We start from the raw sequence: 15,148 nt of genomic DNA, 5'->3' as shown, positions 1-15,148 counted from the left end.
TTCAGCCAAATTTATTATTTGTTTCAACCCTCCTCTTTAACTTTTAAAAACTATCATATTACAATTCAGTGAGCTGTTTCGTATTTTTTTATATCTATGATACTAGTAATTCCACAAATCCCTGAAAAAATTCATCCGGTATGTAGTTGGCCTGTCGATGTCTCCAAAGAGAGAAGTGTTTATCACACAAGTATGTCCGAGCAGCTGACCACATCAAAAGTCTTTATTGCGACATCCACGCTTGGTGTGACCTGCAGCGGGAAAGACTTGTTAGTACAAATATACATGTGTTTGTGGCAATGTCAACACGCAGAAGCTACATATGTAATGTAAAGTAGAAGATAACATAGCACCTGCTACATGTAAAATACAAATTGCAGGCATTCTTCAAAATTTCAACTACTTAATAAGACATGCTAAGAGTACATGTATTCCCACCTATTTCACCACAGGAGCCACATTTTGGGGGTTTCCTCTTCCTGGAGTTCTCCTGATCCCAGTCTCCGTCACTGCTGTTGCCACAGTTACCCCTGCCCCGCCCTCGACCTCCCTGACTGCCCCGTCCACGACCGGTAGCTCCCTGTAAACCTCCTTTGATAAAAGTGCACACACAAAAATGTACAAATCAATTCAAAATATCCCTTAGCAAAAAAACGAACAAATGCTAGAATAGTGTATGCATTCACACATTCATCAATGCTGAACAGATTTGTACTATCTGAAGATATTAGGTAAAACAACACTGCATATATACCGAAGGATGAATACCAAGGATTTGGTAAAAGCAGCAAAACAGCAAAAGTTTAAGTACCTCTGAAGCCATCTCCTGCCGCCCTGTTATCAGGTGCATCTGTCCACTGGAAGTAGCCACACTGCTCTCCCATGGGCTTGGCACAGGTGTGGAACTGTCTGCCTTTGTTGTTGCCTTCCTTCTGCACCGTTCTCCTGTGGAGGAAGGAGTGACATTACACAGTCTAGTCATAGAAGTACATGTAAATCACAATAGTCTTTTTTTTTATAACTCATTCTTTTTATTGTTTCTAAAACTCACACAAAAGAAAGCATGGCACAACGAAACAAAATGAAACCACATGCATAACTACAAAACTAAATAAAAACCAGTAAACAATATAGATGATATAACAGAGTGTTACAAAGTATTAAAAAAAAAAAAAGCCAACCCCAAATACAATTTATTTATAATTTCTTCAAGGAGATGAAAGTAGACCTATTACTATTATTAGCTTTCCCCATTTTCCCCTGTGTTTTTTTGTCTTGCCCACCCGATTGGAAATAATGGTTTCTAACTTAAAGTAATATGTTACATAAGAAATAAATGATTCTATGTTAAGTGACCAAGGTCGATTTTTAAATATAAAATATTTTCCCAAGAGAATAATGAGACTGGACAGGACTGGGCAAATCACAATAGTCTTTACTGCCCTCAGCTATCTTCCAAATACTCACCAAAGCACGAGATAAACTTATAAATAATTATAAATTCAAACTTAAAAGTTTGACATATGATGTTACTTAGATGCAAAGCACAATGTACTTAAATGTAAATATACATGGTACAATTCCTACTTCTGCTAGGAAATTGAATACATGTACTTGTAACTTGGATGGATGGCTCAAAAGGTAGCATCTTCTTTATAAACCACTTTTTTTGTGTGGTTGTGACACTGACTGTGGTGATTGAGAAGTAACGGTCTTACAAAATGCATGTAGCACATGTACCGTCATTTGCAGTAACTGAATGAAGGGCAACCCGACTTTCAGACATATCAACCCTATACACATAAGCTATAACTTACGTCACGCTGGGCTGGCCACAGTTACATTGTGGGACATCTCCATCAAAACCATCTCCTCCAAACCCATCACCCGACGAGTGGCTCTGTCGACCTCCAAATCCTCGCTGGTTGTTGAAGGTGCTGTTACCACCACCCCCTCTGGCATTGTAGGTACTGTTGTAAGAAGTGTTGGCACCCCCGCTGAAGGAGTCCCCTGCTGATGGGGGGTTATCATCTGCCCAGAGGAAGAAGTCACACGGCTGGTCCATACGGCTGCACTTGTAGAACTGTCGACCTTTGTAGGTAGAACAACAGCAAGATCAGCATCCTTACACCCTCAGAGCAAATTGGGTAGGGCACTGACAAGACTTTCATACATTGGAATAAAGCAGAGTTACAGACGTCCGACCATTATCCAGTGATCTTCATCAGTGTAAATCAAGGAAACTTTACATTCAGAATGTACAACGTACCACAGTTGTTCCCCTCCTTCCTGACAGTCAGTAATCTGGCATTCTGCCCACAGATACACACCACAGCATTACCGTCACCAGCACTGAAAAATATAAAACTTTAAGTTTACTTCCTGTGACAAAACATTGAGTACTGGCAAATGTGAAAATCTACAGATCATCTTGTAAGCAAGGTTTATTCTACCTTTGCACGGCTGCCAGGGGAGTGCGTCCAGAGCCTCCAACACCCAGAAAGCCCATATTGCTCTGGTTACCGGTGTGAAAGTCTCTGCTGTTGCCTCCGCCTCTGTTGTTCCCTCTATCATTACTCCCCCTCTGATTCCCCCTGGCATTGCCACTGCCTCCTCTTGGAGGAAACGGACCATTATTGTTTCCACCACCTCTTGGAGGGGATGGGCCGTTCCCTCTGCCGTTGCCCCTCCCTCTTCCAGTTCCTCCGCGGCTAGGTTGGACAGGTTGACCTCTACCAGCCCCACCTGTTTGGTGACGTGACAGAAAGGTCAAAATGAGAGGATGAATTCAATTCACTACAGTAATCAAAGTTCTTGATTGAGGTTTAAACATTTCTTTATCTTTCATTTACCTCATTAGCCATCAAGGCAGCACTGGTTTCAGTCAGTTACCTAACTGATTGGTAGCCTTGATACAGAATGATCCAGGAAAAGTGAAACAACTTGACACAAAACTCACCCCCACCACGTGGCTGTTGCTGCTGTGGCTGAGGTCTGAGATAGTTCAGGTTGAACAGCTCACGTACTGTCTCGTCACAACCACCAATACAGCCTACATACCTGAGGGGACAGAAAGTACACGTAACAACAATATCTTGATATCTTTCCTTCTTTATGTAATTGATGTTACAGTTGCACAAAAGAGAAGCATCGTTTATTGTGAGATGGGATAACCAGTTGAGAAACCAACTGACAGACATACAAAAGGAGACATAAACAATGTCTTTTTTACACTTTTCAGACAAAGGCTTTCTATTTGGCAACTACATCAAGAGTAGATAAGACATGTAAACTATTTGCAGTCAGTGGTTTACCCGAATATGTTATAAACGTATACATATACTGTACTTACTCCAGAGGAATCATGGGAGGAACAGATCCCCTCTTGAATTTAAACTTGACCTTGTGGACTGGACCAGGCTGACACTGCATAGACGGAACACTGTAGGTTATTACTTAGAATTTCTTTAACTGCCTTGCTGTTCAACCAACAACAAATCACACTCACACACTCATTCCAGGCTCCTCATTCACTACATATTTTTAAATGTTGTTGGTTGATCATGAAATTTTACAACTGGGAATAGATTAACATACACTATTCTATGACTGTAGTAATAGTCATCTGTCAATGTGTCATGGATTGTCACTTTTTAAACATACTGTACTTGTCACAACCTGATTTGTTGTTGTGGTCCCAATAGACAAAGATGCTTTTTAGAAGAAAATCTCTGTCAAAAGATAATTTCAAGCTAAAGCTCATAACTTCTTAATCTACTAGTATAATTGGCTGATGGATATAGTTTTTATCCTGACTAAGCTGAGGTGTACGCACCCTTGTACAGACTGCTTCATCACAGGTTGCCTCCAGGACGCCAGCAGGGAACCAGACAACAGCTCGGCAGCCAGGATAACCCATACAACTCAGCATCAGGCTGTGGGGAACATCACATGTCAGACACTAGTCAATATTCATGATGCTGGGAATAAGTTCAACAGGTACATGTACAAATGTACATGCATATCCATGAAGAAACATGGTACAGTGAAGACACCTGTCAATTTTCAGGTGAACTGCAAAAACATGTTCATTTCAAAATAAATCAATTTTGACATTAATGTTTACCATTGGATCTAAAGCCCACAACAAATCCATGTCAGTATCTTTACTGCTAAAAAACATGCTCTGTATCTTGTCCTACCCGCCGTCCTTGCGTGTCTTGATGACCATGCTCTCCCCACACTGTGGACAGGGGCGTATGGGAGGGGACACCTGGGCTGGGTTCATATCTGCAGTGGACAAAAACAAGTAGCAGGATTCACACCAGCAGCATAGCATAGAAAATTAACTTTAAAATAAAGTTTCAGATCAATTTACATCTTATTCTCCATTTTTATCAGCAATGGGTACCTGCTAGATATACCTCTAGTAGATGTAGTTACAACCTTACTCAGAAAAGATATTCACTACAAAAGCTACTTAGGAAAAACACAGATGAGAAGAATGCCGTACCTTGTTCTACAAAAGGTTGTGCTTCTCCAAAGTAGGTTCCCAGAGCCTCGTCTAATTTCATGGCCTGCAGTTTTTGGATAAGAAAAGTCTTTACAATACATGCATTACATACTAGTATTCAAACTAAAAATAGAACAAAGTTAACAGATAGGATAAAAACCAAATTAATATATTTGCTGACCTGGGCACAAGCCTCAACGAACACCTCCTTGTACTTTTGTACCTGCTCTGCTAGCACCACTGGAAAGGAAAGGCAATTTTGGAATGAATAATATAATTTTCCATTCCAGTAGAGATGTAGCTATTCTAAAAATCAAGGTAATGACCCTTAGTTTACCAGATGTAAGATTCATACCCTGTACTAAGAATGAACGAAATCAAATGAGAAAGTGTCACACAAATATCATGAGAACCAACAAGAAACATTCATCACATGTTTTAAGTAGAATACAGTTATGACACAGAAGTGTATTAGATATACATGTATCAAGACTTGTCTACATCATGGGATGATATAGATACCTCCTCTGTACTATAATACCTTTAGGGTCTTTCCTTCCTTCACAGATGAGCTTCAGGTCAGCCTCTAGCTCAGCCCTCAGGTGAGGTTTGGACATCTCATAACCCATGGCATCATAGCCTGGTAAAATATACATGTGTACAAGCAAACCATCAATGAGCAATCTAAAAGAGTCATTTATAAAACTGCCCTGGACAATGAACATAAAGAAGTATACATATGTACATGTACAGTATAGTACAAGTACTACCAAATGAGAACAAGAATATTAGCATATACCAATACATACAGTATAACACCATTGCTAGTATTTGCTACAACAGAAATACATGTAGTTACCGAGTTACCTTCCACCAGCCCCATGCCAAGCTCCCCAGGTACAAATCTGCCATCCTGTTGGACTCCCACATACATCCTGGACTTGATAGTCTCTATGTGTTCAGCATGGGTGGCATCTGTGCCTGAAATACACAAAGAAAAAACACTGTCAGCAGACAAGCATGTGGTTGAAGTATGGTACCAGCACAAACAGAGCAAAAGGAAATGCCAACACAGATAGTACACAGTTTCTCATGATCAGTTGTTAGGATTAGCTTACCAATGCCATGTTTATCCATCAGAGCAATCAGATCAGCTTCAGTCAGCAAGGGGGGAGGGCCGGTCTGTCCCTGGGTCATCTGTGGAGGCATGGGGTGGAAACACTTCAATCTTAAAGAAAACATAAGACTCTACAATAAATTGACAGGTAGGAACAAAATCCATAAAAGCTACTCAATCTAAGAGTAATTCTCACCTCAATGACTGAAGGCTGGAAGGTTTCTCCTTGGTTAAAGACTGGGATCACCTGCAAAACAAAAAAATAATCATCATCCATAATTAATAACAAATTGAATCTATAACAGAAAAGCATAACCACATTTGACACAGAAGTACATGAATATCTATTTACCTTAGCATTCCACTTGTCATATGGGTAAACATCCAGGTAGTTCCTGGCAATGATCATCAGGCCTTGTGCAGTGAACTATGGGGGAAAATAAGGATGGAAAAGTAAATGGAGAAATTCAAGAGTGTACATCAATCTTTCAACAACCAACGGTTGAACCTCTGCCAAAAATCATGTCTTCAATAAGATGGAAAATGACCAAATTCCATTCAGAAACAAGTTAAGCAGCACATTCTTAATTTCTATACCAACCTTCTCTCCATTGATGTCTATCTCTACTGTGGTCTCCTGCCCCTGTGCATCTTGAGATAGACAGGCCAGGAAGTGCCGAACGATAAACTCATACAGTCTCTTCTCATTGCCCTGAAAGGATTGGATGAAAATCGTTATTGTAACAGTACATGTACAAGAAATGACCTGATTGCGGACCAGCTTGCTGAACACCTTTCTGGAACAAGAATGAAACCAAGATTTTCATAACCTACACAATTATTACCGGTATATTGACAGAACCTGTGCTAACTCAACAAATAGATGAACCGTTTGAAATATATACTATTTATTACTATACCTGTAGGTTATCTGTATATTTGGTGGGATGAATGGGAGGATGAGCGTTGTCAGTCTTGGTGCCGTTGCGTGGGTTGGGTCCCCTCTGCAGCACTCCTGCAGCAAACCCTCCCCAGTCTGGGTCCACTGTCTGCAGCTGCACCAGGCCCTGCAGGTCCATGTCCTTGGAGAACATGTTGGTCTCGGTACGAGGGTAGCTGATGTATCTGTGGCAAAGACAATTATGGTACTTACATTCAGTTATTGTTTGTTTGGTGTACACTACACATAATATGTAGCATATACATGTACTCAAATGTATTAGGGCTGCAGCCAATCTAGATAAAAGGATGACATCAAGACATGAAATCATAAAAACAGAAAGAAAGCAAACCAACCCCTGGTTGTACAACTTCTCTGCTATCTTCATGGTTTCCTTGGCGTTGATCCTTAGCTTCCGAGATGCCAGCTTCTCAAGCTCCACTGTCTCCAACGGCTGCGGTCGCCATTTGCTCTTGGGACGACTGTTGACACTGACCACCCTGGCCAGTGGGTTTTCCATCACAATCTGGTACAGGACAAGACATGCTGTATGGCTGAACAGACGGTTACGTTTCCAGTTGAAGTCCACCCTGCCGTCCTCTGTCTCATGGGAGACCTTGATTTTGTGGAACGTCTCTGGGATAAAGTTCTGTATTGCCTTGTACCGCTCCACGACGAAACCTAGCGTGGGGAACTGACAACTGCCATAGCTGATGACCTGATCACTCAGGACATTGGGAAATATCTTCTGCAGCCTGAGAGTCTGGAATCGTGTGAAGGCAGCGCCTATTCTGAGATCCAGCTCTGACCGGACGTTCACGGCGTCTGATGACCGGTAGTCTGGCTGGCCGAGGTTGCGACAGGCTGCTGATATCGACTGAGGTGTGAAGTCAGAGAAGCGGGCACGGTAAACTCTGATGTTTGGTTTGACCGCCTTACAAACATCGATCACCTCCGTCCCGATGTTCTCTCCTTCACGATCACAGTCCGTCCAGATAACCAGCACCTGGCACTGCCGCGCCTCCCGCTCTAACGTCCGCTTGATGTCCTTAAACTGATCAGGACAGTATTTCTCCACAGCTGCATCAAACAAGGCCACGGGCTGACAACTGTGCCACTTTTGGTAGCTGCCCTTGAAGTCCAGTGCCAGCAGGTGACCTGACACAGAGGTCATGAACATGGAACTCTGCTTGTTCAGAATGTTGAACTCAAAATCGTAGATCTTGTTGAACTTGGAGAAGCCTTCTCTCCTGCGGTATCTGTAGCGGTGACAGAAAAGAATATTGGAAATAAATTCCCAACATGAATACTTGCTGCTAAGAAGAAAATGTAGTTATTGTACTTCAATTGTCTTTGTTGCAGTAAACACCTTCATGCAAAAACTTTTTTTTCTCCTCCAAAAACTCCAAAGCCTCCTTGATTAACATTATGTAACACCTGAGCCTACACAATTAGATTTTAGACTTCATTAACTTAAGTGCAAGGATGAAACTGGCCATTGACAGGACCATCCCGTGAAGATTTTCTGTTATTATGACCCTGTCAATAGTACAAAATGTTCTGTTATAATTATCATTCATTCATTCATTCATTCTTTATTTCAGGTAAAAAACCCATATAACATGTACAATACATCATTAAAATAATACAAAAACACTACAGACATACAAGTAAAACAGGAAGAAACCTAAAAGCATAACAAATGGTAGGTCTTCCGAAAGAATGAATTCCTGTAGAAGGCATCGGAATGAATTAAGCGACAGATTGTTGCGTTATTGGAGGAAAATAACCTTTTTAGAAAAGAATAACAAATTCTCCTCCTCCTGGTTTCAAAAGTGTCAATATAGTTACAGACAAACATTTCACTCGCGCTGCAACGCCGAGGCAGATTCATTATGATTCTAAAACAATTGTTATAAGCCACTCTGCACTTATACAAAACACCAGAGCTTACAGAGCTCCATAGCTGAGCGCCATATAGCTGGGCGCAATACGTCATAAACAGGTGTCTCTTAACAGATGGAGAGCAACAGAAAAATTTGCGGTTGATACTGTTTGCACGACTATAAAGACTCTTCAGCATAAATTATGACAGGATGACAAGAAAAGCTGGAAAGAAAATACCCCAACATCTATAAAGTGCCCTACCTGCCATTAGACAGAACGTCTGCTATCGCCTTTGCAGCGTCGTTTTTCTCTGCGACATTCAGAACTTTCTGTGTCCGGCCGGCCATTGTTCTCAGGAGCGATGTCGTCGTTCTTGTTGTTGTCAGAAATGATCTGATCACACAGACTTTCCTGTACACCAGCAGACAGCTCAACATAACCACTATCCCCTACCCCGGCTACACAGCTACACTCAACAGATCGATACACTAATCCCCGAACAGATAGATGTGTTTTTTTAAAGCCAAGTTACCAGTTGCCCGTCAAAAACGCCTGAACAAACGAAATATGACAGGAATGTCAAATGCTGGCGCGAAAATCTTTTCAACTTGGCCGCCATTTTCTCTTCACGCACTGCGCAAGCGCTAAAGATGTTTTGCGGCAAGCTTTGATTTTACAACACTCATAATTTCTGATTTTGCAGATTATACCAGAGAATTTCACGCAATTTCTTCAATTCAAACAGATATTTAAATCTGTGATTTGCATATTCGATATATATTTTCAAGGAAGGCAAATCAGAGAGGCATAGAACGATAGTAACGGAATATTTACGACAATCGCAAATTGGCGGTTGCATAAGATACACTCACTGTCGACATTTTATTGGTCTCCTGAATGTAACGTTGCGTAAATATCATATCACTGTTTAGTCTGCAGATATGGCTGGGAGGCTACTGACTTCACAACTGTGTATCATCACAGAGAGCAGAGGTGCTGATAGACTATTCCGCAGGTGAGCTACTCACAGCGTGTTCGTTTGTTAACATCCATGTGATGCCCTTCCGGAAGATCATGTCCTTGCCTTGCACATTATCATGATGCAAGAAATAACGTTACACATTTTAAAACATCCATGCTCTCATTCACCTTCAGGTTTTTGTTTGTATTATTTTGTTTTAAATATGAACCTGTGCATTATCTACGTAAAGGCTCTGAGGAAAAATAGTAACGTTATAATTTGAGGGGAAGAATAAAATAGCCTCAGGTGTAAGTGTGAGACCGCTATTTTCATTTTATAAAAATCTCTGATAATGGTAAAGGTGAAGTAATCACCCTTTTTGGACTGAAGTTCAGATATTTAATATCACTACCATTGGGACTTGTATCAATTGATCTATATACTGATGATTATTGAGAAATGATTATTGACCTGTGATTAATTACGATGTACAGTACAAAACAAGTTCTTGATTATAACCAAATTGTTTCTTCATGCAGGCTTCTGCCCACAAAGTTAGTGCTAAAGTGCCAGAGCCTTTCAACCACTGCAGCAAGACTTGGTAGGAAACCAGAAGAGGAAGTGGAAGAGGACCCAGCACCTTTGAAGTTCACCGGCAGTAAAGGTGCACAGTGGAAGGTGGCACAGACTATGAACCTCAACAAGAACCGGCCAATGAGGAAAATCATCCCTGTGTCCCTTACCATCACTGCTTTCCTTCTGTACTTCTGTGTATTCCGCAAGGAAACATGGTTGGATGAAGAACTGGACAAAAACTTGTATCAGAGGATGCCAGGGTTGTTGTCATCAGTGGAGGAGGAAGATGAGGATACTGGAAGTGTTTTAGGAAAAGATGTGTCTGCAACAAATAATGTTACACCTTCTACATAGCAAATTTCGTAGATCTGTAGGGGACTGACAAACCAGCAACCTCAAACTGCTGTTTTATGCTAGTTATTTTCACTTCCAAGTCATATTGTTATAAACCTTTAGATGACAGTGTATTAGGCGACCTAGGTTACCTCAGGTACTGTAATTTATCAGTTCCTTGGCTAAGATGCAGTGATATGGGAGCAGTTCTCCCATTATATACAAGGGGGAGCTTTAGTCATATTCTAATACTATTACATGGAATAAAAGACTATGTGTACGTGTACGTCCATGAATAATTCCATCAGGTTGGCGAGTTCCTTAATCTCAATCACAACCACTTTTCAAGAGCCAACAATTCGATGACCATCTGTCAGTGATATTAGCCCTGATGAAAATGAGTCTTGTCATGTAATCATCAGCTTGTAAAAAAAAAGAAGCAATTGTGATTGAAGAACTTAGCTATTCAAGCCTGATTATGATTTGATAAAACCAATAAACTTTCCAGCTGATAAAAATAACAAGTATTGCCACCATCTGTCATTTTGTGCAGTGTTACTTACTTGCACTTTTATCCATCCATAAGACAGGCTCTAATGCTACCTTTGCCTAAGAAATAGTTCAACCTCTCATTGATTTTCTGCAGTGCAGTCAAGTCCTATCTATAAAAGCATTGTTACATTGAAATTGGATTTTTGCTGTTTATTTGACAATTGTCTACCTCACGAACATATTGTTACAAGTATTGCTGGAAATTTGTTACTGTCATGAGTGCTCACGCCATTGATTTGTACGGACTGTCGAAATGACACCTGATAAGTGGTGAAGCATGGCACTACAGGCATTTAATTGCCAGTTGCTGGGGAGTGATAAGGCAAGATTAAGGGCCAGGTAGACATTTAGTACCAGTTTTATGGTATATCAAAGTACATGACCCAATAATTTTGGTTGATTGGAACATGATTTATGATAGCATAGCTTAGGCGATATGATACAGACCCATTGGGATTATTTTGTGGAAGAAACAACTAGTTAATACTTATGCATATACTCCTCTACTTCAACTGATCACAATTGGCACATGCCTGTGATAATTTGCCACAAAAAATATAGTCCTATCTCTCAGGAATGGTACCTTTTGCTTATCCAACATTGTTACTTTCCATTCTTGTTTTCCAACAGTATGAAGATCTAAAAAAAACACCCATAGCCTGGTATAGTGTGGAAGGTGAATATGTTTATTACAGACATCTACACAGATGCGAAAGACAACACAGAAGTGACAAGAAGGTACCAGTACCTCAGCACTTAGTGGGAGGCTGATGTAGTAAAACCTGATTTTGTTGTAGTCTCAAAGCTGCCAGTGTCACACAGGAAATTGTCATAGAAATCTAACCTGCAATCCTTGACTTCGCGTCTTTATGTGGACGAGAGTATACAGTTGACAGATCTAATAGTGCACACTAAGTACAATATACAGTTGACAGGACGTCAGAATACATGTCATCTTATAGAAGGACAAAGAAACCATGGGTTAACTTTTAATAGAGTAACATCCAACAGACCCATGGTTTCTTTGGCAGTAAATACATATACAACACTTAATTATTCAGAATCAGCTCATTCTGAGACATAAGCATTTGGCAGGTGTCAGGATGCGCTCATTTGAAAGAGTCCTCTAAATACATACACATAATAAAAAAGTTTGCACCTCAATCACGTTTCAAAGTTCAAAATGCTTCATGATCACCATGGTATAAAAATTATGGATCTGGGTCTAAAACTACAGTTTGTAAAGAGTTCCTGTCTCCGCTCAATGATCTACATGACACACTAACACTGATATCTACAGATGATGGTGGAAGGGATGTTTCTATGCCCGCTCGCCACGGATACGTCGTGCCAGCTGAATGTCCTTGGGCATGATGGTCACACGTTTGGCGTGGATGGCGCACAGGTTGGTATCCTCAAACAGACCTACCAGGTATGCTTCACTAGCCTCCTGCAGGGATAGACAAGGAACATCACAGTTAACACTTGACTTTACTAGAATAACAAATCCATGTAAACCTAAAACAAATAGAAGACAAAACGTTTCACCATGTGGCATCTGCTACTTTGTTTTTGGAAGGCCATGCAAATGAGGACATCTCAGCTAGACATGCCCAGACATGTTTACTTTTCAGGCTATGCCATGCTGGGTCATGACCCAGAGAGCGACCTTTGTATGCTGTTCACAAAACAGACAAACATTTCGCTAATATCTAACTTCCAAGCCTAGGAAACGTGTACAACGGCATGGCCGATACATGGAGCTATAAAAACTGGAAGACGAACCTGTAACGCGCCGATGGCTGCGCTCTGAAACCGGAGATCCGTCTTGAAGTCCTGGGCGATCTCACGAACCAGACGCTGGAAGGGCAGCTTGCGGATGAGCAGCTCGGTGGACTTCTGGTAACGACGGATCTCACGAAGGGCGACGGTACCGGGCCTGTAACGATGGGGCTTCTTCACGCCTCCCGTGGACGGTGCACTCTTACGAGCGGCCTTGGTGGCCAGCTGCTTCCTTGGAGCCTTACCTCCAGTTGACTTACGGGCGGTCTGCTTCGTACGTGCCATTTCTGAGCTTTGGTGAACCGACTAGCGACGAACCTGGAATGGAAAAGCACTAAACTGTTCAAGGCTTTATAATACACCGAAGACAACATCAACCCACAAAAAGGTGTGAAGCAGACAACTTGACATAATGGTAAGAAAGGGACACAGCTGAATGAATGGCGCAGACACGTCCGAACATTTGCCCACCTGATTTACATAACAAGGGTGTTAATTAACCACGAGGGTACGCGCCAAAACGAACGTCTTTCCAAAATCTACATATGATAGCTATCCAACTGAAAAATCATACGAGTTTTCTCAACATGAATGACGAAACTATGATACAAAAACAACGCACCAAGAAACCTTTACGCCCGAGGTCAAACAAGCTAGCCTTTCTGCGTGTCGCGACAAGTGTAATCAATGCCATATGCAAATTTGGCAGCACCAAACAACCGGAATTTCGCAATTATTATACTCACTACGGCTCTACAAAATACAAAATACGAGCAATACTAGCAACTAAAATGCATGTTGGTTGCCTGGTAACCATATTTCGGATTATACTCGCATAGACACGACGAAGATACGTTTAGTTGACTAAAATTGGACATAAATTGATACTGCGAAGACGTAACAACCGAACCCGCCTGGAAAACGACTTATTTCTTGAGACAAAAGGCATTTCCTTCGTTACGTCGGTTAGGCTTCATACTAGTAACCACGTGCTCATATCACGCTACAATGAAAACTCCCTACCAATTCAACATTTCCTTCGTAATTCAACCTCGACAGTCAACTCCTGCTGACACTGAATACACAAATAAGCGCTTGGAATGGAGAAAAGCTCGGGTTCGCTCCGTTTACGTTCAACGTTTTTGTATGGCGGGGTGGATGGTGATACAAACTAAACCTTGATGTTTCGTAGCGTCGTTTAGGCATATTTCGTCCCCAGAACAAGTCAAAGACGTCTCAAAATGAGCCCTATATTATAAACAATACTTAGGTATAACATTTAGACATAAACACAGAGTAAAACGTGTATCTCACCTGAAAAACTGAAAGATAGCACAAAGGCTGAAGTCAAATTCTCCGGCCAGACAGGAATAATGTGACAATTTCCTGACAGTATTTATACCACCCGTGACGTATAGTCATGTGACTAAATTACACCTCCTCGTTGGAAGCCGATATTCTGCCACTTGATTGGTCAAAGGGCAGCCATATATGGTCACTGATTGGTCAAATTATATCATCAACGATTGGTTAGAAGCGAGCCTTTTCTGAGCTACCATTGGTCTAATTACCTCAACTGTGATTGGACAGTTGGGGAACCCTCAGGATCCGATTTTTTGCACGAAGCTCAGGCCTTTTTCGTTCACGTTGAGAATGAGAACGGACGTCGGCGGAAACACAAAACCATGCATGCTACAGTATTCTAACGAAACAAATGTGCACCGGGCTTTATGTTGCGCAGTGTATCTCATGGCCATACTCGTCACTCCATAGTATAGTGATCTCGCTAGTAATTTTTCCCTATTTCGTATACTGATTATGAGCTGCATATCCATTCTCAACATATTTGACTTTGTGCATGTTGCTAACACTACAGGTCTGTTCTTTCATCCCTTGAAACCAAGTTGCAGGTATCCGCAGTTCCGCGTTGAACGCTTCAAGCAGATGTTTATCTTATTTGTGTGCGCTTTAGGACCCTTTAGGAGAATGTAGATGTGTACTTCACTCCGATACTCGTCTAAATAAAATTATGAATGACAGATATTTCGGACCTCCTTCATTCATGTCCTTTTCCCATGTCTCCTCAAGGTGTCTCCTAATCTATTCAATATGAGGTCCAGCTGTCCACAGGTCCTATATATAACGGGGTGTTACCTAGTATCTTAGTTAAACGTTACTTTCAATTTCCTAATTGATGTGAAAAATTTATCGGCATCAGAAAAACACCCTTTGCCACATGACTCAGATATCAATAGCTTACATGCACTTCCGCAACTTGTCGCCAGGGTACATGATTGGGGAACTGTACTGTACTGGCTGTGACGTCAGCGGTGAGAGCGGTGTTCTTGGCCTTGGGCACATAACGTTACACCTTGTATATTCAGTACTTGGTTTTGTATGTTATAATAACTATACCAGTGGAAGCATCATTCATACAATACAATACAATACAATACAATACAAGACCAAAATCCCAATGGTTTCGTT

At 41.3% G+C, this 15,148-nt stretch overlaps 3 protein-coding genes across 3 annotated transcripts; 1 reads left to right on the top strand and 2 right to left on the bottom strand.

The window, feature by feature from the left end:
- Positions 1-803: 803 nt before the first annotated feature.
- LOC109481887 (DNA topoisomerase 3-alpha-like) lies at positions 804-9,168 on the bottom strand. Its single transcript, XM_019784519.1, has 19 exons — positions 8,719-9,168; positions 6,927-7,829; positions 6,551-6,755; positions 6,232-6,342; positions 5,983-6,057; positions 5,827-5,877; positions 5,632-5,710; positions 5,381-5,494; positions 5,055-5,153; positions 4,695-4,753; positions 4,514-4,577; positions 4,203-4,290; positions 3,836-3,935; positions 3,353-3,426; positions 2,960-3,060; positions 2,454-2,745; positions 2,270-2,352; positions 1,818-2,091; positions 804-945 (listed from the first exon to the last, which is right to left on the bottom strand). Exons 1-19 carry the CDS (start codon positions 8,892-8,894, stop codon positions 804-806), a joined length of 3,090 nt encoding a protein of 1,029 aa, XP_019640078.1. The 5' UTR covers positions 8,895-9,168.
- A 110-nt stretch (positions 9,169-9,278) lies between these two features.
- Positions 9,279-11,795, top strand: LOC109484086. The gene is made up of 2 exons (XM_019787307.1): positions 9,279-9,472; positions 9,958-11,795. Exons 1-2 carry the CDS (start codon positions 9,399-9,401, stop codon positions 10,346-10,348), a joined length of 465 nt encoding a protein of 154 aa, XP_019642866.1. The 5' UTR covers positions 9,279-9,398; the 3' UTR covers positions 10,349-11,795.
- On the bottom strand, positions 11,545-14,094 carry LOC109484114 (histone H3.3). Its single transcript, XM_019787339.1, has 3 exons — positions 13,976-14,094; positions 12,665-12,979; positions 11,545-12,329 (listed from the first exon to the last, which is right to left on the bottom strand). Exons 2-3 carry the CDS (start codon positions 12,944-12,946, stop codon positions 12,201-12,203), a joined length of 411 nt encoding a protein of 136 aa, XP_019642898.1. The 5' UTR covers positions 12,947-12,979; positions 13,976-14,094; the 3' UTR covers positions 11,545-12,200.
- Between the last annotated feature and the right edge of the window lie 1,054 nt (positions 14,095-15,148).

This window comes from Branchiostoma belcheri, unplaced genomic scaffold (genome assembly GCF_001625305.1).
Source record: "Branchiostoma belcheri isolate BF01 breed outbred unplaced genomic scaffold, Haploidv18h27 scaffold11, whole genome shotgun sequence".
Taxonomy (NCBI): domain Eukaryota; kingdom Metazoa; phylum Chordata; class Leptocardii; order Amphioxiformes; family Branchiostomatidae; genus Branchiostoma; species Branchiostoma belcheri.
Note: the sequence above shows the minus strand (reverse complement) of the source record. Positions and strands in the feature narration are given on the sequence as shown.